Source organism: Marmota marmota, unplaced genomic scaffold (assembly GCF_001458135.2).
Source record: "Marmota marmota marmota unplaced genomic scaffold, marMar, whole genome shotgun sequence".
Lineage (NCBI taxonomy): Eukaryota > Metazoa > Chordata > Mammalia > Rodentia > Sciuridae > Marmota > Marmota marmota.
The window spans coordinates 11,093,619-11,117,805 of NW_026000205.1; the positions used below are offsets into that span (position 1 = coordinate 11,093,619).

Below are 24,187 nucleotides of genomic sequence, written 5' to 3' on the forward strand. Positions count from 1 at the left end.
TGAACTGCTGGGTCCAAGAGAGGAGGGTCCTGGGGGCCCAGACTCCTAATTCTGGGGGCATGAATTCCTGGCTTCATGGTTGTGGATCCAGGGCATGGATGTTGAATTAGGATAGGCTCAGATCTAGGACTCCTGAGTCTTGGGGAGGAAGTCAGGTGATGAGACTGTTTTTCCAGACACCTGACATCGCTTCCCCTTCCTGGCTCTCTGGGGTCATAGGCATGGAAAAATGGAGAGCCTGAGGTCCCTGGAGCATGCAGAGAAGGAAAACAGCCAAGGTGGAAGGTAGAAGATTTGTGCTAATTAAAGGTCCCAGCAACTGGCAGCTCTACACCCTGACCTCCAGGGACACCATCTGGTGAGGGCCTCAGACAGACCCTCCCAGGTCTGCATCCAGCCCAATTCCCAGGAGGTGTGGGGGGCAGTTGGGAAAGGGAGTGTGGGAGGAGGGCAAGGAGTCAATAATGGAAAGCAGGGGAGAAAAACCACAGGGTGCATCAAGGGTGGAGCTGCCCCAGCTCAGGCCAGATGACTTGCCTTGTTCCTGGAGGAGGATCAGATAGGGGGTCACAGGGAGGGGGAAAAAACATGAACCGTTGTAATTCCTGCAAGAGATAAGCAGACAGAAGGAGCTTATCCCATGCGAGTGTGTATGTACACACTGGGGTGGGGAGGGCGGGCCAGTTAGCATATGGTTATAAAATTCAGGGATGTGAGAATCAGGACTCAGAGCTGGAGAAACTAATAAAGAGAAAGAGGCACAGGCAGGAAGATTCACTGAGAACAAATATTTATTGAGTTCCTGAGGTATGAGAAACTGAATGTGAGGTAGGAGCAGCGAGAGCTGAGAACAGAGACAGAAAAAAAATTTAAAAAAAATAAACAGGCTTAGAAAGACAGTGGAATAGTTAATAAAAGGTTGACTGCGATTTAACTATGAGAGAGAGAGAGAAAGAGAGAGAGACGTTTCAAAGAGATAAAGATAAATCATGGTGGATAAAGAAAGGGACTAAGACACACAGGGAAGGGAGGAAGAGATGGGGGAATGGTAGGAATGGAGACAGAAAGAAGTTCACGGCGTCTTTGCTAAAGGTCACCCACACTAAAGGCTGGCAGATTTGGACTCATCTTTTCCTTGCACTGTTCTGACTGCCCTGAACCCTGCACACTCACACAAAAGACACTCTGACCCAGTCACACACTCGGCACACACCTTCACAAATCACAATTCACTCTTGGCTTCCTTCCTCTCACACACATGCTCACACATTCAGGCATGCTCTCACACCCTCATGCACACACAGGTAACTTCCCTCTCTCCCACACTCTCCCAGTTTCACATACACTTTTGTACACTCCCCAGCAGAGATCCCATATGCACTGAGGGGCTGATTGTCTACTCAGGAAAGGATGGGACTTGCCAAGGTCATGCTCTGGACAGGGAAGAGCTGGCCCAGCTCTCTACTCCCTAAGCTGAACTAGGAGATGACCCATGTCTGGTCTGCTCTCCCAGGCCCTTGGGGTTATGGGAGCTGGGGAGGCACCGAGGAATGTGCCTGGCATGTGCTGACAGGGGATTTCATGGTCCAGCTGGGCCAGGAGGAGCCTGCTGGGTGGAGGCTGGAGTCGGAGACTCAGGAGTGGCTTGGCTCTGCCACTGACTGCCTCTTTGCTCTCCTGGGCTGATGGGGCTCACTGGACTCTGAGCAGCAAGTCCTTTTTTTTTTTTTTTTTTGTGGGACTGTGAGTGGTGGAAGAGGGTGAAGGGGCAGGGGGTAGCAGGAGAGAAGAGAAACAGACTGTCAAGGAGATGGATGGACAGATGGATGGATAGATAGATAGATTGAGGTGGAAAGACAGGCCAAGGGTGGTGGTGGGGGGATTCAGAGAGTTGCTCAGAGAGAAAGAGCCTGAGACAGGGAGAGAAAGAGACAGAGACTCAGACAGAGAGACTGGGACAGAGGGAGAATGAGATGGAGATAAAGAGACACTCCCAGAGAGAGGAAAATGGAGAGAGTTGGAAAAAGAGACAAAAAGAGAACAAGAGACAAAGACACAGAGAGAGGGAGTCAGAGAAAGGTAGTGGCAGACATACGTGGCAGTCAATGGGCACTGTGGGAGCCATGGCCAGAGGAACTGGAATGGCCCTGAGGACACCCATCAGGGCTCCCTTGATGCTCATGGGGCTGCTGACCACAGGTGAGTGGGACACTGGCTCTGTACCCAGTGCCAAATGGCCTTCATTTCCCACCTTTTAGACAAACCTCTGCCCTTTCTTGCTGATCCTTTTGTGTCTCCAGGCCTGGCTCAGTTGCCAATCCCTGCCTCAGCCCCTCGTGGTTTCTGGGCCCTGTCTGAAAACCTGACGGCTGTGGAGGGGGCCACAGTTGAGCTGCGGTGCGGGGTCACTGCCCCTGGCAGTGTGGTACAATGGGCCAAGGATGGGCTACTCCTAGGCCCCCACCCTGGGATCCCGGGCTTCCCGAGGTACCGCCTCAAAGGAGATCCTGCTAGAGGTGAGAGATCAGAGCCTGAGACTCTGAGCCACCAGCAGAGGCTGTGGTCTTGATCCTGTGGGCCTCTTCTGCAGGTGAATTCCACCTGAACATTGAAGCATGTGACCTGAGCGATGACGCCGAGTATGAGTGCCAGGTCAGCCGCTCAGAGATGGGCCCCGAGCTCGTGTCTCCCAGAGTCATCCTCTCCATCCTGGGTATGGGTGAGAGACCCCCAGGACCCTCAAGTCTGGGCTTCTAGTCCTCTTTTCCTCTAGGATGTGGGAGCTGATGGTCCCAGATCCTCCTCCCCCAGATCCTGGGTACAGAACTCATTTCCGGAGCAAGGAGACTTGGCCCACATCCTCCTGTCCTTCTCAGTGGTGGAGGCTGATTCTACATCCTTTCTCATCAGTTCCCCCCAAGGTGCTTCAGCTGACCCCTGAGGCAGGGAGCACAGTCACCTGGGTAGCTGGGCAGGAGTATACGGTCAGCTGTGTGTCTGGGGATGCAAAGCCAGCACCTGATATCACCTTTCTCCAAAGTGAGTGTGGGTGAATTGGTGGGGACAGTGTGATGCCCCTAGAGTAGGGAGTCTGTGTGTTATGCCTTCCTGGGGGCCCAGAAAATATAACCGAGATAGGACCCTGGAGTAGGCAAGGGGAGAAGCTGAGGCTTCTTTCTTTTGAGAATGGGATGCACTGGGTGGGAGGGGACACCCGGGGAGGCATCCAGGAGACCACAGGAATGCTGGTCGGGGGCCTGGAAGAAGCCAAGGTTCAGGCAAGATCTGGGCAGGGAGGGTGGCACAGGAATGAAAAGCTGAGGTGATACCAACAGAAGGAAGAGGCCCAGGACCTGAGAACTGCAGTCATTTGGGAAAATTCCAGGGAACAGAAGTGAGGGAGTCCTAAGTCTTACAGGACAACAGGAATTTCCAGGGGACAAAGCTGGCACCTCAGGTTCTTTTCCTCCAGAACCAGGAGGAAGGGGGCATCATGACCACCCCAGAATCTACTGTGGGGAGTGCCCAGCACCCCCTGCAGCCCTCTTGTTGCCCCAAGGTGGACAAACAATATCTGATGTTTCTGCTAACGTGAACGAGGGGTCCCAGGAGAAACTCTTCATGACAGAGGCCACAGCCAGGTATGCCAGTTGGGGGTATCCTGTCTTCCTGTTTCCCCGTAAGAGCTCCATATCCCAGGTATTCAGGCTGGAAACTCAGGCTGGGTATGAACATCCGGGACTCAATTCTTTACTCAACACCCAAAACTTCTTCAAGGGAACCCCAGTTTCAGGATATTAAGTATAAACATTTGGAGCCAGTATGGCCCCCTGAAGCCCTAATTCTTATTGCTAAAGCCCAAAATCCTTCCCATGGGACTCCAGATCTTAGAGGAAATCAGTATGGAGACTTAGACTAGGTGTGGAGGCCTGGGACTCCCACTTCATCAATTTCAGAAGATGACTCTGACTCCAGAATTCCAACTTCCCATCCCAGGGTGACACCCCAGAGCTCGGATAATGGGCAGTTACTAGTCTGTGAGGCATCCAGCCCAGCTTTGGACACTCCCATCAAGGCTTCCATCACCATGAATGTTCTGTGTAAGTGGAGAACTGACTCAGTTGTGGGCCCGGAGGATGGGAGGCAGGATTGGGGGTCTTAGGGGATTGCAAGAATTATGGGAAATTCAGTCATGCCAAAGAGAAACGTGGGAATTCAGAGTCTGGCTATGGAGACTAGAAAGAATGAATGGACTCCCCAGGCCTACTGAGTGGCTATTGCTCCCCAGTCCCCCCAGGACCCCCTGTCATCCAGTGGCCAGGCCTGGAAGAAGGGCACGTGAGGGCAGGGCAGAGCCTGGAGCTGCCGTGCACGGCTCGAGGGGGAAATCCGCCAGCCACACTACAGTGGCTGAAGGTGAGGGCAAAGGCCAACATGGAAGGCTTGGGGGTGGCCAGATCCAGGAACGGGCTCTGAGCTGCTCTAGGTCTGACCCTATCTCCAGAATGGCCAGCCTGTGTCCACAGCGTGGGGCACAGAGCATGTTCAGGCAGTGGCCCGCAGTGTGCTGGTGATGACCGTGCAGCCAGAAGACCACGGAGCGAGGCTCAGCTGTGAAGCCTACAACAGCGTATCTACAGGGACCCAGGAACAAAGCATCATGCTACAGGTCACCTGTGAGTCCTGGTGCTAGCTGTCTGTCAGCCCGTGTCCCCACATCATGCCATTTGGGTCCCATCTCCTTGTCTGTCTAGGCTGGTCTGTGAGGAACCCAGTTCAGTCCAGGGTCTTTCTCTGTCCATCTGTCCCGCAGTTCCCCCCAGTGCCATTACCATCCTGGGATCTGCGTCACAGACTGAGAACAAGAATGTGACACTGTGCTGTATCGCCAAGTCCAGTCGCCCTCGGGTCCTGCTGCAGTGGTGGCTGGGGGGGCGGCAGCTGCTTCCTACGGATGAAACAGTCATGGATGTGAGGAGGGGGCTGAGCCAGGCGGGGGGCTGAGGGCACAACTTCTGGAGTGGGGACAAGAAGGCTTGGAGGCCTTGGTCCTTGAGAATCGTGGCCTGGGGCCCCCTGAATCCTGCATCTGATGTGCCCCTGCTGGGGTCTGGGGTAGGCCCAGGCCTCTGGTACCATGGGTGGGGATGTTTTAGTCCCCAAGTCCCAAATCTCATTTTCTGCTAGGGCCTGCATGGTGGCCACATCTCCATGTCTAATCTGACGTTCCTGGTGCGGCGGGAAGACAATGGCCTGACCCTCACCTGCGAGGCCTTCAGTGAGGCCTTCACCAAGGAAACTTTCAAGAAGTCGCTCACCTTGAATGTGAAATGTGAGTCCCTATCCTGATCCAGGAATGCCACCAGGCCCCACAGATCCCACCCTGAGGCCCCAGCCCAGAGGCAAAGTCACCCTCCAGCCTGTCCCTACAGATCCTGCCCAGAAGCTGTGGATTGAGGGACCAGCACAGGGGAAGTATCTCAGGACTGGGACACGGGTGAGGCTGGTGTGTTTGGCCATTGGGGGCAACCCAGACCCCTCCCTCACCTGGTACAAGGTCAGTGCCGGCATGGGTTGTCGGGTGACCAGGAATTTGGGGAAGGATGAGGACGCTCCTCTCCTTCAGAATCTTTGGAGATCTTGGAAAAACCTTAATTTCTTGAAAAATACTGGAGATTCTGAATTTTGTTAGGGAATTGTAAGAGAAAAAAAATGTCATGAGAATTATATGGAATCTTAAGGAAAATTCTGGGAATTCTGGAAAAACAATTCCAGGATAAAAGAAGGAATTCTGAATCAAGATTGGGAATTCTAGAGATAAAGGCAATTAATTCCATTAAAGTTAAAAGAAATTCTGGTGAAAAGTTCAATTCAGGGAAAATGTCAAGAATTTTAGGGAAAAACCAGGAATTCAAAAAACAAAAACAAACAAACAAAATGACAATGATATTTTGGGCAAAGGCTAGATATTTGGGGGAAAAGACTAGTGATTTCACAGAACATTGAAAATCCTTTAATATTAAATTGAATTCTTGAGATATATAGGTAAGAAAATAAAGTTCCATTAAAATTAAAGGAAATGGGATAGAATTCTGCGAAAATTCTAGCAAGTTAGGGAGCTACTGTAAATTCTGGAGAAAAGACTAGGAATTATAGGCTGGCAACAGGATTCCATTTTAATTGAATGGAATTCTGGGGAAATACCAAGAATTGGGGCAACACATAGGATTCTAGTGATCAGGATAATAAGGGAATATTGAGAAAAAAGATCAGAACTCTGCCGAAGTCACTGGAATTAAGCGAAAGGTCAAAAGGAGTGGGAATGTTAAGTGAAAGAACTGAGGATAGGAAAAAGGGAAGGAAGTTCTGCCAAAGATTTGGGAATTTCAAGGAAATTTCTGGTTCATAGTGTGGTTAATATTGAAGAAATGGAATTTGAGGAGTAGGGCAGAGGGTCCTGGGGGACTGGGAAGGTGGGGCGAGGCAGGAGGCGAGATCTCAGGGGGCTCAGGGAAAGAGGAAGAGACTCGGGGTTAGGGGTTCTGAATTCCTGGTCCACTTCTTACTCTAGCGGGATGCCAGTTGATGGGAATGCCTTTTCCTTATCACACAAAGGACTTGTCTGGTCTGGCAATGACCAATCCAATAGGGTCGTCTCAGGACTGGGTGGGGAAGGGCAGGGCTACCTGCGGTCCCCAGCCAGTCCCGGTCCTCAGAACTCCCGCGTCGTGACGGAGCAGCGGCTGCAGCAGGAGTCCCGGCGGGTGCACCTGGGAAGTACCGAGAAGTCTGGGAGCACCTTCTCCCGCGAACTGGTGCTGGTCGCAGGTCCGTCGGACAATCAGGCCAGGTTCTCGTGCAAGGCGGGCCAGCTTATGGTGTCCACGCAGCTGGTGGTGCAGTGTGAGGATGCCAAAGGACGGGACGGGTGGAGGGTTTGGCTGGCGCGGGGTACAGACTACACAGCCAGGCAGGGGTGTTTGGACTCCCAAACACCAAGTGGTGGGCGGGGCCGGGCTGGGGACTGCAGACTGGGCGGGGTCTGGGGGTCAAGATGCTGTGAAAATAGGCCAGGGGTCTCCTGACTCAGCCTCGCTCCTCTGACCCGCTAAGTTCCTCCGACTAATTTGACGATCCTGGCCAACGTGTCTGCGCTGCGCCCAGGGGACGCCTTAAACTTGACGTGTGTCAGCATTAGCAGCAACCCACCAGTCAACTTGTCCTGGGACAAGGAGGGGGAGAGGTGAGAGTGTGAGGGGGAGAGGTGAGAGTGTGAGGCTCCGCCCCTCCAAGGTTTGGTTCACACCCAATCCGTTCTGGTCCCACCCGAGATTGTTGGGCCCTAGAGGCTGTTGGAGCAATAGCCCTCCAATCTCTAGTTTTGGTCCCACCCTCGCACCAGCCCCGGATGACCCAACTGTCTGCGGTGTGCACAGGCTGGAAGACGTGGCCGCACCTCCCCAGAGCGCCCCGTTCAAAGGCTCTGCTGCGTCTAGGAGCGTTTTTCTTCAAGTGTCATCCCGCGACCACGGCCACCGTGTCACCTGCCGCGCCCACAGTGCGGAGCTCCGCGAAACCGTGAGCTCCTTCTACCGGCTCAATGTGCTGTGTACGTGGGTTGGTCTGTAACCCTTGATCCCCTCCTGACCCTAAACTACTCCAGTCTTCACCTTGACACTGTCCTTAGCCACTACCCCAATCCTGTTACTTTCCTACCTTTATCCTGATCCATGCCCCAACCCGTATTTGCCCCAACCCCTAACCCCTATCCTGACCCCTTTCTCCTTCCTTAAGCCTAACGTTGGTTCTATACTTTTCCTAAACTGAATTTTAACTTCTATCCTGTTACCTCTCCCCAACCCTAGTCCTTCCTTACTCCGACTTTAACCCTTAGACCTGTGCCTGATCTCAATTCATTCTTGACCCCGACTTTAACAACACTCTTGACTCCCTGCGGCTCTCCCTCTGAAGACCGTCCAGAGTTCCTGGGGGAGCAGGAGCTCGTGGTAACCGCGGTGGAGCAGGGCCAGGCACTGCTGCCTGTGTTGGTATCCGCTAACCCCGCTCCGGAGGCCTTCAACTGGACCTTCCGCGGCTATCGCCTCAGCCCAGGTGCGGGAAGGGGACACACAGCGGGGTGTGGGTTCCTGGTGATGGGAGGGTCTGCCACGCCCCTTACCCTGACTTTCCCCAGCTGGCGGTCCCCGGCACCGCATCCTGCCTGGTGGGGCTCTGCAGCTATGGAACGTGACACGTGCGGACGATGGCTTCTACCAGTTGCACTGCCAGAACTCAGAGGGCACCGCTGAAGCCCTAGTGCGGCTGGATGTGCATTGTGAGCCCCGCCCCGATCACTCCAGGAAATTAGGGTCTCTGGGAACCCTGCCTACCATTGGGGACTTTGGGACCCACTGTGGAGTCTCCTCATTGCAGAAGCTCTACCCACTTAGGGACAACCACCCATCCTAGAATCCTCCCATTCTGGAAGTCCTTTCACTTCTCTTGTGGAATCTGTGCCCACTAAAAAGACCCAGTGTGGAATCTCTACCCAGAGAGGCGGACCACCTAAAAGGGAGCTACTCCCTTCAGGGAGCCAAGCCCACTGTAAAGTCTCACTCTTCAAGTACATCACATAGATGGCAAACTCTCCACACACTTAGCTTTCCAGGTCACCTCTAAGACATGCCTCTTGTCTGGAGCACTCTCCCACCATGATCTATCTGGGCCCAAGTGCCTTTCCCAACCCCCTATCTCCCACCAGATGCTCCCACCATCCGTGCCCTCCAGGACCCTACGGAGGTGAATGTCGGGGGTTCTGTGGACATCGTCTGCACTGCTGATGCCAATCCCATCCTCCCAGGGATGTTTAACTGGGAGAGGCTGGTGAGGACCCAGCCTTCAGTGAATGGAGATGGGGCAGGGGGCTGTGCTTTCATAACTGTGAGATCCTCGGGAATGAAGTCCACATCCGTGTGATTGTATAACTAGAGATTCATCAGGGCATACTCCAAGAATGAGTAACTGTTAGTCAAACAGTAGAGGGATGGGTGGATGAGTGGATTTATAGTTAGGTGAGTGGGTTGGTGGATGGATAGATGGGTGGATGAATGAGTGGATGGGTGACTAGATGATGGAATGAGAGACATTAGTGGACAGATTAGTGTATATGGTAGACGGATGCATCATTAGTGGAAAGATGTATATGGAATGATGAATCGATGTATGGATTGACAGTGGAGAGATGAATAAATAGATAGCTGGATATATGGGTGAATGGTTGTATGTATTTATGAATGTGTGCACATATGAGTGAATAAATGTGCTTTAAAAAGCAGCAAGGATGGATAGATGGGTGCATAGGTAGAAGACAAATGTTGGTTTCATGAATGAGTGGGTAAGTAGATCCAAGTATAAGTGGATGAATGGGTGGCTAGATAGTTAATGAATGGATGGATTGATGTGTGGGTGGAAGGATGCTTCCAGGCATGTGTAGTAAGATAAATGGGTGGGTGAGTGGTTGGTTGGATTGGTGCTTGAATGAATGGATTGAATAAATGTTTGGATGGATTATAAGAGAAATTTTCATTCAATAGCTTTGTGGAGAGTAGTTGTGAGTGGGAGAATGACTTTACAGATGGGACACAGTTTGGGTGATGATGGATTTGGGGCTAAACTGGAGGACAACCCTCTGAGTCCTGGGTCCCCAGGGAGAAGAGGAAGAGGAGGACCATAGCCTAGATGACATGGAGAAGATATCAAAAGGATCCACAGGACGCCTTCGGATTCACCATGCCAAGCTGACGCAGGCTGGTGCTTACCAGTGCATTGTGGACAATGGAGTGGCACCTCCTGCCCGGGGGCTGGTCCGTCTTATAGTCAGATGTGGGTAACATTAAACTCTTGACTTCAAAAGTCTGCCACTAAACTCACCGCACTTGTGTCCCCCCACGTACCTCATGTTGATCCCCCAACCCATCCTAGTTGCCCCCCAGGTGGAACATCCTACTCCCCTAACTAAAGTGGCTGCAGCTGGAGACAGCACCAGTTCTGCTACCCTCCACTGCCGTGCCCGAGGCGTCCCAAACATCATCTTCACTTGGTCCAAAAATGGGGTTCCTTTGGATCTCCAAGATCCCAGGTGAGCCAGGCCTGCCAGGAAGTGGTCCAGCCCAAACTCTGGTCCCAGCCCCTGAATCCCTGCCTCGCTGTCTTTCCAGGTACACGGAGCACACCTATCACCAGGGTGGGGTCCACAGCAGTCTCCTGACCATTGCCAATGTGTCTGCAGCCCAGGATTACGCCCTCTTCACGTGCACAGCCACCAACCCCCTTGGCTCAGACCACACCAACATTCAACTCGTCAGCATTAGTATGATGGGGGGGGGGCTGGGAGGGGTCAGGGGGATGCTTCTTGGGTCAACTCCCAAGTCCCTAGTTGGCAGTGTTGCTGACACCTGAAAGGTGTGTATGAGTGAGGATGGAGTCTCTGACCGCCCTGAATTTCCTAATGGGAGACTAGATCTTCAGGGAAACCCACAACAAAGACAAACAGATTAAAATGAGTTGGGAAGACTTATTGGGTCAAGTAACTGAAAAGAGGATTTTTCAGGAGTTGCTGGATCTAGGGCCAGCTCTTAGGTCTGCTTTTCTCTGTCTTGCCTTTAATTCTAAAGCTCCTCCTAGTGGGCTTTTAGAATTCCCAGAGGAAATAGAATTCTTTCTCCTCTGAACACTTATATGGAAAAACTAGAATGAAATATCATTGGCTCTGCTTGGATTCCAGCTCATCCCCAAATCAATCATCTGATGGAAGGGGCAACCCTCTAATTGGTCAGGCCTGGTCACATGTCCATCTTCCTAGGAGTGGAGTCACTTCCATCAGAAGAATGTGACCTGAGAATGTGAGAGGGTGGTTCTCCAAAGGGAAATTCAGGGTGTTGGAACTGTAAGCAATGAGAATGGATGTGAGGTTGGCATAAAAAAACCCACTGAAAGGAACATGTATGTAAATGTGTATGTATGTGTGTGTGTGTATATAACATATATGCATATGTTTATATATATATATATATATATATTCATCTACTTGCTAAAATTTATTTGTAATCTCCAAAGCAATACTCATGGTACTTTGTGGTCACTCAAGGACATATACAGAGTGATGCAAAATTTGAGTCACCTGCTGTGCGTGTTCCTAGCTGAGACTGAACAAGATGACACTCCACATCTTGTTCCAGCTCTTATACTGTAAATAAGTGTGGTTTATTTAGTGTCACTTTAAAAAAACTTTTTGTGCTTTGGGTTGGTGATTTTGTCATTTAAAATGCCCGCCAAGCACAAAGCTGAAATGCTGTCCACTATTTCTAAGTGCAAGATGGCTGTGATAGAAAAAAATACTTGTGCTCTGGATAAGCTTGTTCGGGCTGGAGTGAGAGTGCTTTTGGCCACGTACTAGTGGTGAATCCCAGTACGTGTTGCATAAGGCACCTTTAACAGGAACACGCCTAAACAAGATCCTATATTCATTGGTTGATGAAAATGCTGTGACAAGAGGTTTGAAGAAAACTAACCCTGAGTTTCCTTTACAAGCAACAGTTTAGTATTTTCCAGCTTAGTGTTCACAGTGAACTTATTGAACGTAATGACCATGAATAATGAAATTAACTGTAATTTAGAATTATTATTAGGAAAAAACTGAAAGGAATCTTCTAGAATCCTTTTGTATCTTCTATTTTCCCCATCCTTCTTTCCAAAGGCCGTCCTGACCCCCCACTGGGATTCAAGGTCGTAAGCATGACCCCTCACTCAGTGGGGCTGGAGTGGAAGCCCGGCTTTGATGGGGGCTTGCCACAGAGGTTCCGTATCAGGTGGGTCCTTGTCAAGGCAAGTAAGGTGTGGCAGCCAGTGGGCTGGTCATTTTCCTGAACTTACTGGCCTCTCTGTCCTACAGGTATGAGGCCCTGGAGACTCCAGGATTTCTCTACATGGATGTCATACCACCCCAGGCCACCACCTTCACATTGACTGGACTGAAGCCTTCTACACGATATAGGGTCTGGCTGCTGGCCAGCAATGCCCTGGGGGACAGTGGCTTAGCTGAAAAGGGAGTACAACTCTCCATCACTACCCCAGGTGGGAAGGACAGTCTTGGGCAGGTTGGAAAGTTCCTCAGAGGACTTAGAGGGTGGTGTAGTGAAATGGATACTAGTGTTATTCCCCTTTTACAGAGAAGTTAAGCAAATCAACCAAGGTCACACAGTTAGGAAGAGGTGGAGATGAGATTGAAATCTCAGGCAGATGAGCTCCATAGATCTACCTGTACTATCTTGGTGTGATTACTGACAAGAGGAAATTAGAAAATAGTTTGAATTGAATAAAAATGAAAACAAAAAATTTGGGGGGCAGCTAAAGTAGTGCTAAGAGGAAATTGGATGGCATTAAAATTTTATATTAGTTTTTTTATTTTAAAAAAAGTCTTCAAATAGGCATTTTACATTTCCATCGTAAGAAACTTGAAAAAGAAGAGCAAACTAAACCCAAAGAAAATGGAAGGAAGTTAAGAGAAGAAATTAATGAATTAGAAAACAGAAAAAATAAAGGAAAAAAATCAATGAAACAGAAAGCTCATTCTTTGAAAAGATCGATGAAATGTGTAAAACTGGGACCTGGGCTGTGGCCTAGCATATGTGAGGCACTAGGTTCCATCCCAGGCATCACATAAAAATAAACAAATAAAATAAAGGTATTGTGTCCATCTACAGCTAAAAATTTTTTTAAAAAAAGAAATGTGTAAAACTGATCAAGACAAAAAAGAGAGAAGACATAACTTCCAAAAATATCAGGAAAGCCAGAAGAGACATTATTACTGACCCTACGGACACAGAAAAGATATGCAGGAATATTCTGAATAACCTTAGACCAACACATTCAGTGACTTTGATGAAAGGGACAAATTCCTTGAAAATGTCTAAGAAGTATCTTATGATTCTGACAGGCCCTGTGGTTAATCCCACAGGGTCTGGCTCAGAAAAACCTGGGTTCAAGCCCCCACCTCCCCTGCCACTTCCTAGTTTTGTGAACTTAGGCAGGTGCCTCAGTTTCTAAAAATAAGGTTTCACACCAGGTGTGGTAGCACACGCCTGTAATCCCAGCAGCTAGGAAAGCTGAGACAGGAGGATCTCGAGTTCAAAGCCAGCCTCAGCAACAGCAAGGCGCTAAGCAATTCAGTGAGACCTTGTCTAGAAATAAAATATGAAATAGGGCTCAGGATGTGGGTCCTGAGAGCCCAATATCTTTTTAGGGGGACGGGGAGGGTTAAGTCAGCAAATTGATAATTCAGGTTAAAGGACTTTGTACAACATAAAGCACTCATTTATCATTTATTATTATTATTGATATTCCTATTGTTATTAGTGTGTTGTCATTAGTATCAGAAATACTTGGCTATCTTTAGAATACCCCTAAGAAATCATGTTCCCATTCCAACGAGTTTCAAAGTGAGGTGAAAAGCTTAGTCAGAAACTGAGAAATACATAATCATCTCAAATTTTTGTTATTAATGCATAATCTCTATATTCACCCCCTACCCCAGGCCTGGACCAGCCTTCTGGAGAACCTGACCATGAGGAACCCACAGAGCAGCCTGCAGGCAAGTGCTCAATCCCCTGAATCCTGCCCCCTCCCCTGAGAATGGAACCTTTTGACCCCATCTCCTCTCCCTTGTGGTCACAACTGCTCTGTCCCTAAAGATTCCCACTTGCATCTGAAGCTCTTCCTGTACTGGAGTGATCGATTTTTTTTCTCTTCCTAATTTAGTTTAATTGTAAAAGAATTAGCTGATTTTGAGCTCTGTAAGGAGGTTGAGTCAGGTAGTTTTAGCTGCATATCAAACCACCACCCAAACATGGGCACTTATGGCAACATACGTCATTACCCATGACTCCTTGAGTCTGGGAAAGGGTTCTGATCTAGGCGGGTTTGAGTCATCTCTACAATCAGCTGGCAGCGGGACTGAGAATTGTCCATATAGGATGGCCTCCATGTTAGTCAGCTTTTTGTCACTGTAACAAAACGTCTGAGAAAAACAACTTCAAGGGGGAAAGATTTATTTTAGCTCAGTTTTCAGTCTGTGTTCAGCTGGCTCATTGCTTTGGACCCGAGGTGAGGCAGAACATCATGGTGGAAGGGTGTGTCAGAGCAAAGCTGCTCACCTCGTGGCAGCCAGGAAGCAAAGAGAGAAAGAGCCAGCTGTGGGAAGAGAGGAAAGAGCCAGGGACAAGACAGAGGCCCCAAGGATCCTCTTCCTTCAACTCGGCCCCATATCCTGCAGTTGCCGTCACCTCCCAATAGTCCAGTTAGCTAAGGATCCAACAGCGGATTAATCTATTGATTAGGTTAGAGCCCCCATGATTGGATCTCTTCCTCAAAGTGCCCCCCACATTGCTGCATTGGGGATGAAGCCTGCAGCACATGAGCCTTCGGGGACACTTCATATTCAAACCAAAGAGCATCCTTCTCTTCACATGTCTGGCAGTCATCTGGCTGTTGACTGGGACACTGGAAATAACTGGGTCACATGTCTCTCCCTGTCATGTTCACAGGGAGGTGGTCCTAGGGGTCCCAAGAACAGAAAGAGAAGAAAAACTAATTTACTAGCATTTTTCAAGTTTCTGATTCTGTCACATTGTTTTGTCTCATTGGCTCCAGCAGAGTTGGGTGGAAGGGGGATTATGCAACAGTGTAGAAACAGCTGGACATGGTGATACAGGCCTGTACTCCCAGGGGCTCGGGAGGAAGAGGCAGGAGGGTTTCAAGTTTGAGGCCAGCCTCAGAAATTTAGTGAGGCCCTAAATAACTTAGCAAGACCCCGCCCTAAAATAAAAAGGGCTAGGATGTGGCTCAGTGGTAGAGCATCCCTGAGGGTTCAATCCCCTAGGACCAAAAAAAAAAAAAAAGACAAAAACAGGGTGAGAGGCCCTCCCACCTTCCGCACTTCTAGCTTTCATTCTACTTCTTGGCTGTGTGTAGATGTGTCCTAACTGTTGTGCCAAAGAGCCACCATGAGTCAAATGCCAATCACTGTGGAAAGCGGAATGAGTGATCTTTTCCAGGGTGGGTCAGGTGATCCCCCTAGAGTCCTGTAGGAACCGCACAGACTAGGAGCAGGGGACTGGCTCTTTTCCCAAAGGAAAACAAGTGTCCTTAGCAGTTGATGGCAAAATGGAGGGACTGAACCTTGTCTTCAGGGATATGGTAACCCACTATTGGCTGGGATGGCGGTTGGTGGAAATAAGTCATTGGTGATGAAATCTGTGGAGAAGAAAGGACATTGAGGATAGACACTTGATTATTCCAAGGCTCAGAGTTGTGAATTTGCTTTGGCGATTCTGGAAATAGGTAGTGGTTCGTTTGTGTGACCAGAAGGTACAATTCCGGGGTCTATGGTTGGTGGGCAACACTAGAGCTGTGGAATAGGCTGGATTATAGAGAGGGCTCAGGTAGTGGCTGAACCTGCTGCTGACTTGACTTGAGGGAGGAGCCATCTGCCCTTAGATGGCAAGAAGAGGTGGAGACGGAGATTGTTGCTCATTCGCTTCCTTGACCTTGGGTAGGGAGGAGGGCTTTGCTTGATATGGGGCGGCTTTCTCAGACAGCTCCATTGCACCCAGAGAAGATTGCTTGGGGCTCGCTGAGAGGACTCTCCACCCCTAGGACCCTCTGGGCTGCCCCTGCTACCCGTGTTGTTTGCTGTTGGGAGTCTTCTGCTGCTTTCCAATGCTTCCTGTGTGGCGGGGTTCCTCTGGCGACGGAGACTGAAACATCTTGCTGAGGGTGAGGAGAGGTCCTGCTCCTACCAGGACAGAGGCCCTAGGGGGACAGGAACCCTGGGGTTGCTGCATATTTGCAGTCTCCCCAGGACCAGGTGGGCTCACATGGCATCTCTGATTCCTTTCCCCCTATTTCTCTCAGGCATCTCAGAGAAGACAGAGGCAGGGTAAGTAGGGGCATTTTGCTGTAAAGAAGGCTCTGAGGAAGGCGGTTTGGGGGTGACAGTGGCAGAGGGTCAATCACCCAACTGCCGCCCATACCTCCATCTTGGAAGGTCAGAGGAGGAGAGAGTCAGGAATGAATATGAGGAGAGCCAGTGGACTGGGGACCGGGACACTCAAAGCTCCATGGTGAGTGGGGGTGGCTTGGACCGATCCAATGACAGGGTGACAAATTCTACTGTGAGCTTCAGGTTAATCATTTCCCTTTGTGTAACTGTGGAGTCAGAAAATGGAAAGGACTTTACCTGTTTTTTTTTTGTCTGTTTGTGTGTGTGTGTGTGTGTGTGTGTATGTGTGTGCCTGACAGGCTAGCACGTCAGAAGTAGAGCCATATTACCACTCCATGAAGGACTTCAGCCCTCGGCTGCCTCCCACACTGGAGGAGGGATCTTATCCCCAAGGTGAGTCAGGACCCCATCAGGACCGCCCCCATTCCAAGGTTCTCTGACATCTGGACTGGGTGCCCTGATGACTCTTCCTTCCACTCCAACTCTGGGTTTCACAGGTCTCAAAGATGAGGACATGGCCTTTCCCGGGCACCTGTATGATGAGGTGGAAAGAATGTATGCCCCATCTGGAGCCTGGGGACCCCTGTATGATGAAGTACATATGGTAAGGAGATTTGTGTCACACACAGTTCAGGCTGGAAACCTGCCTCCTACTGCTTGTATCAGGGTAAATTAGCTGCTGTAACAAAGAGGCCTGGCCCTAATCCAGTGGCCTAAAGAAGACAATCTAGGATTGAAGATGTATCTCAGTGACAGAGCTCTTGCTTAGCATGGGTGAGGGCATAAGTTCAATTCCCAGCACTGCAAAGAAAGCAGGAAGCAGTTTATTTCTTCTCACATGGCTGTCAGAGGTGAGCCCTACTGTAAATGTTTATTCAGAACCCAAGTCAGAACCCAAGTTCTTCCCATTGTGTTCCTCTGCCATCTCCTGGGACATCCATCATCCACGTCTATGTGGGGGGCCAGTTTCAGCTGGAGTGAAAGGAAACACCACCCTGCCTTACGGCCCAGGTCCAGAAATGGTAAACGTCATTTCTGCTCTCATTCTGCCAGGGAAAACAGGGTCCCATTGCTATGCTTCACTGCAAAGGAGGCTGTGAAATGTAGTCTACCTTGGTACCTACACTCCTCACTATAGTTCTGCTACTGTGGAAGAACTAAGGGAAGTTTTTCCTTGGGCACTTAGTAATCTCTACCACAATGGTTAAGCAACCAGAGAGAAAGAATTTTTTGGCTCATTTCGCTGAGGAGGGATAGAATTGTCTTCAGGACCAGACAGATCCAGGAGTTTCTCCCTAAAGATTTCCTAGAAAAGCCAGGTTTGTAAACAGTTAGATTAGGAATCTTCAAAGAAAGAGAATGCCTCTTTTCCAAAACTCCCAATGCCCAGTGATGGTATTGATCTAGCTTGGGTCATATCTTCATTGTTGAACCAACCAGGCAGGGGATGGACTGTACCAATTGGACAAGCCTGGATCCGTGTCCACCCATGGGATCAGGGAGTAGAGGCCAACTCAGTTCACCAGATTGAGGGTGGGAGAAGAGAGAGAACCAGAAAGGAAGTAAAGATGGTGTCTAGGTAGATGAAAACAGCAGGCACTATGACCATCCACCCACCCATTGCCCCAAAGTAAGGAAAGTGGGGCAGAAGGCTTGACTGTGTGTGGCCTTGGCTAATGCTCTGGCATTTCTGGGCCAAGGGAGCCCCTTTAACAACGTCCCACTTGGTGCACTATTTTCTCAGACTGTAGCTCTGTACCAACAAGGAAATGACGTAGAGCCCCATGGCGCTGTCCATGGTTCTGGACTGTCCATGCCCGGAAGGCACAGATGAGGGAATCTGCAGACATTTTCTGTAGAGGGTCAGAGAGTAAATATTTTGGGCTTTGTGAGACATAGGATTCTTCAAAACTGCTCAGCTCTGCCACAGTGGGGTTAAAGCCACTCATATATAAAAGAATGGCTGTAGCTATGTTACAATAAAACTTTATTTTTGGACACTGAAATTTGAATTTCATGTCATCTTCATATGCCACAAATATTATTATTCCTTTGATCTTCCCAACAACAATTTATAAATATCAAGCCATTCTTGGCTCTCAGGCAATACAAAAACAGGTGGCAGGCTGTATTTGGCTCATGGGCCAATCTGCTCTAAAGTTTGCTAAACAACTATTTTCTCCCAGCTCTAGAACAGAGCACATCTCTGGCAAGGATAACCCTTCACTGTCTTTTTTTCTCTTTAATTTTGATGGGGGAAGTGTTTTGTAATGCACAGGGCTAACAGAATCATGACCTACATTCCAAAATTGGCATAGCCGATATCACGATCTTTTCAAAGGGTTTGTATTCCTGACATTTAAATTATTTTCCTGCCATGAAATCATGGGATATCTTGAACTTGTTTCAAAATAATCCAGTTGGGTGGAAGTAGAGGGTGAGAGGCAGAGATTTAGATAAATCAAGATGGACCAAGGGATGGTTCTGTGGAAGTTATGTGTTGGGTATGTCGTGGTTCATGAGGAGGTTCACTATAATCACTCTTCTGTGTGTAGATTGGATCTTTTCCCTAATTAAGTAGGACTTTTTCCCCTGGGAAGGTGAATAGGGGTGTGTGTCCTCTATAGCTGTGATGATGACCCAAAAAGGATCTCTCCATGGTTCTAATTCTACTTTTTGCCTATTAGGACCCTTATGACCTCCGCTGGTATGAGGACAAGTATGAGAATCCAAGAGGAATCTATGACCAAGTGGCAGAAGACTTGGATGCTTTGAGATCTGATTCTCTACCCTTTGAGCTGAGGGGAGAGCTGGTGTGACAGCCTTCTCCGAGTTTTTTCAAGACAGAACACAGGGTGGGGGGATATGTGTAAGTGACAGAAGAAGGTTCAAGCTGGTGTCAAAACATAACCAAGGCTCCTTCTGGGCTTAGTTTTAGAAACTCAACTTCTCTCAAGGGGCAGAGTCATTCACGTGACACCTCAACAATGAATAACTATTCTAAGGGTCTTTATGCTTTTTGAAGTAAAAATTCAAAATTAGAAAAGACATATTAGCAACTCATTTTGGGGGTGGGGAGCTGGGATTGTAGCTCAATGGTAAGAGCGCTTGCCTAACATGCATGAGGCACTGGGTTCAATCCCAAGCACCACATACAAATAAATAAAATGAAGGTACAGCGTTCATCTACAACTAAAAAAAAAAAAAAGAATTTAAACCCTGCTATCTTTAAAAAGAAAGGAAAAAAAACTCATTTCAGGGCTGAGGATGTAGCTCAGTGGGAGAATGCCCACCTATTATGTGTGAGGCCCTGGGTTTGAGTCCCAGCATCACCAAAAGCAACAACAACAAAAAACTCAGTTCATTTTGAGTTTGATTACATCTGAAATAGCTAATTATAAGCGGAGTTTATGAACCATGGTTATGTCCTGCCTGTACCTGGCTTATTGTTTTCCACGTATATAAAACATGATGCATAAACTGTAGCACCTGTGTAAGAATAGACTGTCAAAAGGGGGGAAGATGCAAAAGAATACATACCATATGATTTCTTTTATAGGAAAAACTGATTTATTGTGCTATGGTTATATAAGAGAGTGCCTTGCTCTTTAGAAGTGTGTGTTCTTCTATATTTAGGGTAAAAGGGTATTGCAGCTTCCGTTTATTCTCAAACAGATGAGAAAAAAATATGCGTATTTACACAGAGATAAAAACAGATGAAACGTGGTAAAATGTTGACATTTGGGGAATCTGGGCAAAGTGTACGTTGGAATTCTTTGTTCTGTTCTTGGAACTTTTCCATAGGTCTGAAATCATGTCAAAATAAAAGTTAAAGTTAAAAAAAAATTGTTGTAAAGCTGCCTAACAATGACAGAGATGCAAAGAAAAGGATGTGAAGCTGGGTGTCACTTGGTTCTGCCCAGCTCTTTCAGTGGTGACGATGGCACACCAATACGAAGGTACTTAATACCACTGAACTGGGTATTTCTAAATGGTTAAGATGGTAAGTTTTCTATTATAGGTATTTTACCACAATAGAAATTGAAGAGAAATCCAACTAACAAAACACAAAAATGGGCTTTGCGTGGACAAAGAATGCGTCCTGAACCATGAATAATGATTAATCCGTTCTGTGTTTCTGAAGGCTCAGAAGGAAAAAAGAAAAGCAAAACAAATATTAAGGCACAACCATGTGCTTGTGAGGGTGAAACTGCCAACCAAAAATGTTTTGACAGTATCTACAAAACCCAAACATACATATGCATATGCCATGACCCACTAGTTACACACCCAACGGAGATACTTCTATATGTGAACAGAGACACTAACTAGTAGGTTCAATGGCATCGGCAACTGGAAACAACCCAATTGTCCATTAAAGGAAAATGGAACTCAATTATATATTCATCCAACGGATTCTAGGCAATGAGGATGAATGAACTACTGATATATAGAACAACATGGGCGGATTTTACCAAGATAATAGGGAATCAAAGTCAGACCCAAAGAGAACATGCTGTATGATTTCCACTGCAAACAGGCAAAACTAATCTGTGACATTGAAAGTCAAGAGTAGATATCTTTGGTAAATAGTGACTCCTGTGCCAGGAGAGTTTCTGGGGTGGGGAGTAGTAGATAATGTTATTTATTGACCTGGGAGCTAGCTATATGGGTGTGGTCGCTCTCTGAAAATTTATCATACTGAACACTTGTAATATAGCCATGCTTTTATATGTGTTATATTTTACTTAAAATTGTATATTATATCTCACAGTTGGGATTGTGATTTTCTAATATGGTTAATTAAAAAGGAACAATTGTCGCTCTGTATCATAGTGTCCTTTCAGAAAAGGTCAATATATTATGGTCGCAGTGGGCACCAGGCTTGGGAGGCTGAGGCAGAAAGATTGCAAGTTCAAAGCCAGACCCAGCAAAAACAAGGCACTAAACAACTTAGTGAAACCCTGTGTATAAATAAAACACACACATACAGACACAGACAGACAGACACACACACACACACAAGAAAGGAAGAAAATCGGCTGGAGTCGTGGCTCAGTGGTAGAGTGCCCTGAGTTCAATCCCCAGTACCCCCCACCACACACAGGCACACAAAGAGTCAATATATTTTAACCATACCCCAAATTTTCATGTTTGCATATATGTTATGTTAATAATGTAATTAATATTGTATTTACCTTTTCTTTTTACCAACACGAATGCCTGTAAGGACATTTTCAAGTTGTTCCGGACGCGAAAGCAATACCCAGTTTTCTGGGCCCTGACTTCTGAAAGTGGGTACCGCGCCCTGTGATCAATGTAGCAACTACGAACGGGTGTGCGAATGCCAAACTCTCCCACTAGGGGGCGGCACTGCCCCGTTGAGAAGACTTGACTTGGCCAGCGATCGTGAATCAGCGCGTGCCCATGGGGTTCTGGTGTTCAAGGGCTAGAGGTCTGTGCTGGAGATCAACACTGGTCAGGGAGTGTCCCCTGCGTGTAAGTGGCCACTGAACCCCAATATTAAAGGATAAGTAGCGGTGCAGGCGTCGAGGCCGAGAGGACTCCAGGAGCACAGTACAGGGAGGGATTTTCCTAAAATTGCTGAAAAATAAAGGGCAAGTCTGGAAGTGTAGGAATTGAGATTGATGAGATGAGCGAGGATCAATCACGTTATCTTAGGGAGTTTGTCCTTTATCTGAGGATGGAAGTCATGTTGCAATAATAATAACAGCATTTATTCCTATTTAGAATCTACTTGTATTTATTCCTGTTTAGAATCTACTTGTATTCATGTAAAACTCTCTAAGCCCCTTGTCCACCAAATGCTAAACATCTATATTTACATCATTCAACAAAAATTAAGTCCTGTGCTAAGTAATATGTATAAATAAATGACAAAGCTAAATGTAATTCCTACCCTCATGATGGCACAGCCCGGTGAGGAGGGAGAGATTAAGTAAGTGCTTACTCAAAGATGAACAAACGTGGGCTGTGGCTGTGGCTCAGAGGTAGAGTGCTCACCCAGCATGCGTGGGGCACTGGGTTCAATCCTCAGCATCACATAAAAATAAAATGAAGATATTGTTTCCACCTATAACTAGAAAATAAATATTTTTTTTAAAAAAAAGAAGAAGAACGGACATGGCAAGATCTGCAAGGTTGCTTTGGTATTAGAGTGTTCATGGTAGAACGTCCCATCATCTGAGAGGGACCACTGTGTAAGTCAGCGTTCTGTTGCTGTGACCAAAATACCTGACCAGGACAACTCAGAGGAGGAAGAGTTTATTTTGGCTCGTGATTTTAGAGGTTCGATCCATGGTGGGCCAACTCCATTGTTCTGAGTCCAAGAGGAGGCAGAATACCATGGCTGAAGGGTGGAAGATGCACCTGCCCAGGGCATCCGCCAACCAGTGACCCAACTCCCCCTTGTACTACATGATGGCAAGGTATTTTCCCCAAAGGTCTTGGGAAGCTCTGCCCCTTGGTCTTGTCACTTGGAGGGCACTGACCTCTCTTTTAACCTGTCTCTCTCTGCAGCCAGTCCACATTACTGGCATTTCCTAACTACTGGGGGTCCTGGGGTTCCCACTCCAGCTTTGGCTTCTCCTTTACAGCTTCATGCATCACCCTCTCAGCAAAAGCCGACAGACCCTGCTACCCCTTGCCTGGCTTCCCAGGCCTTCCTTTGAATCCTCAGTGAAAGCCTCCATGAGCCCCTCATTCCAGCCTCACATGGATGGTGCCAAGGTCTGCTGCCAGCTCACACATACCTGAGCTCCACGGAATCATGGCTGCAGCAACCTCTGAGTGCTGATGTAGCTCAGCATGGTTAAAAAAGAAAAAAAAAAAAAAAAACTTCCTAGGCCCTGATGTATGAGCAGGCACCCCCATGATCTCCTTTCAAAAGAATTTTCTCTTCTGTATCCTGGAGCCTAAAGTAGATGTGCTCTTGCAAATTCATGAGATGCCCCCAAGTCAACTTTCCTATTGTCCCTGTGAGAAATACTCAGCATCTCTTTAGGGACTCTAATCTCTTCAATAAGCACAACTTCCTTGGTCCCAGTTTTACAAGCATTTTTTTCTGGCCAATTTGCAAGTTTAAAAAATCCTTTAGCTCTGTTTTTTGCTCCTTATTCTCACAGTAATCCTGGCCTAAAGCTGCCAGCAACATCCCTGTCACTGACTAAATGCTGTCCTGCCTTGGAATTTCCTCTGCCAGATTAATTAGTCCATCACTTCTAAATGCAGCCTCACACACAGTCTCAGGACGTGGGCAAAAAGTAGCCAAGTCCTTTGCCAGAACATAGCGTGGGTGGCCTCTTGTCCAATTCCCAACAGAGTCCTCATTTCCCCCTGAGACCTCAGGAGCACAGTCCTCATTCCTGTCACCATTCTGGTCATTTGAGCCCCCCCAGAATCACCCATTAAGCTCCACTTGCAACATTCTAAAAGTTTTCCAGCTTGCATCTCCCAAGGTTTAAAAGTCCCACAGACTGGCTCCAAAAACTTCTGAACCACATGGTCAGAGGTTAGTGACAGCACCACCCCACTCCCCAGTGCCGATTTCTGTTTGAGTCAGCTTTGGGTCTCTGTGACCAAAAGACTGAGAAGAACAACTTAGAGGAGGAAAAGTTTATTTAGGGCTCTAAGTTTCCGAGGTTTCAGTCCATAGATGACGGACTCCATTGCTCTGGGCCCAAGGTGAGGCAGCGCATGATGGGAAAGGGCATGAGTGGCCTTTCCCAGCCACTCATGCCAGCTCCCAGTGGGGTCAGGAAACAGAGAGAGGGAGGAAGAGGCCGTAGGGAAATTGTACCCTTCCAGAGTAGCTTCTGGTGACCCGCCCCCTTCAGCCATGCCCCACCTGCCCCGAGGTACTGCCCAGTCTATTCAAACGAGGAGGGTCTGACTAGGTTCTGCTCTCAAAATGGAACCACCTCACCTCTGAACATTCCTGGACCAACAGGAACTTTAGGGGGACACCTCGCATCCACACCATAACACTACTTCATTTCTCAGCACTAATATGTGCTGCCCATAATTGGGGGCTGCAGCCTCTTAGGAACAAATAAGAATGACAGGGAGGGAGGGAGGGAGGGAAGGAAGGAAGGAAGGAAGGAAGGGCTG

General features: G+C 48.1%; 1 protein-coding gene across 2 annotated transcripts; it reads left to right on the forward strand.

The window, feature by feature from the left end:
• The first annotated feature begins 1,953 nt into the window (after nt 1-1,953).
• Nucleotides 1,954-19,196, forward strand: Nphs1 (NPHS1 adhesion molecule, nephrin). Of its 2 annotated transcripts, none has more exons than XM_015497119.2 (29): nt 1,954-2,199; nt 2,301-2,516; nt 2,591-2,713; nt 2,911-3,039; nt 3,560-3,641; nt 3,997-4,100; nt 4,289-4,416; nt 4,505-4,676; nt 4,814-4,971; nt 5,188-5,332; nt 5,433-5,557; nt 6,717-6,903; nt 7,114-7,243; nt 7,437-7,609; nt 7,972-8,112; nt 8,195-8,335; nt 8,762-8,883; nt 9,708-9,882; nt 9,982-10,138; nt 10,218-10,369; nt 11,756-11,867; nt 11,951-12,132; nt 13,592-13,648; nt 15,712-15,831; nt 15,970-15,994; nt 16,103-16,178; nt 16,357-16,450; nt 16,555-16,661; nt 18,745-19,196. In XM_015497119.2, exons 1-29 carry the CDS (start codon nt 1,974-1,976, stop codon nt 18,874-18,876), a joined length of 3,891 nt encoding a protein of 1,296 aa, XP_015352605.2. In that variant the 5' UTR covers nt 1,954-1,973; the 3' UTR covers nt 18,877-19,196. The 2 variants fall into 2 exon arrangements, with proteins under 2 accessions (XP_015352605.2, XP_048646979.1); XM_048791022.1 differs by having other exon boundaries at nt 6,741-6,903.
• The last annotated feature ends 4,991 nt before the right edge of the window (nt 19,197-24,187 follow it).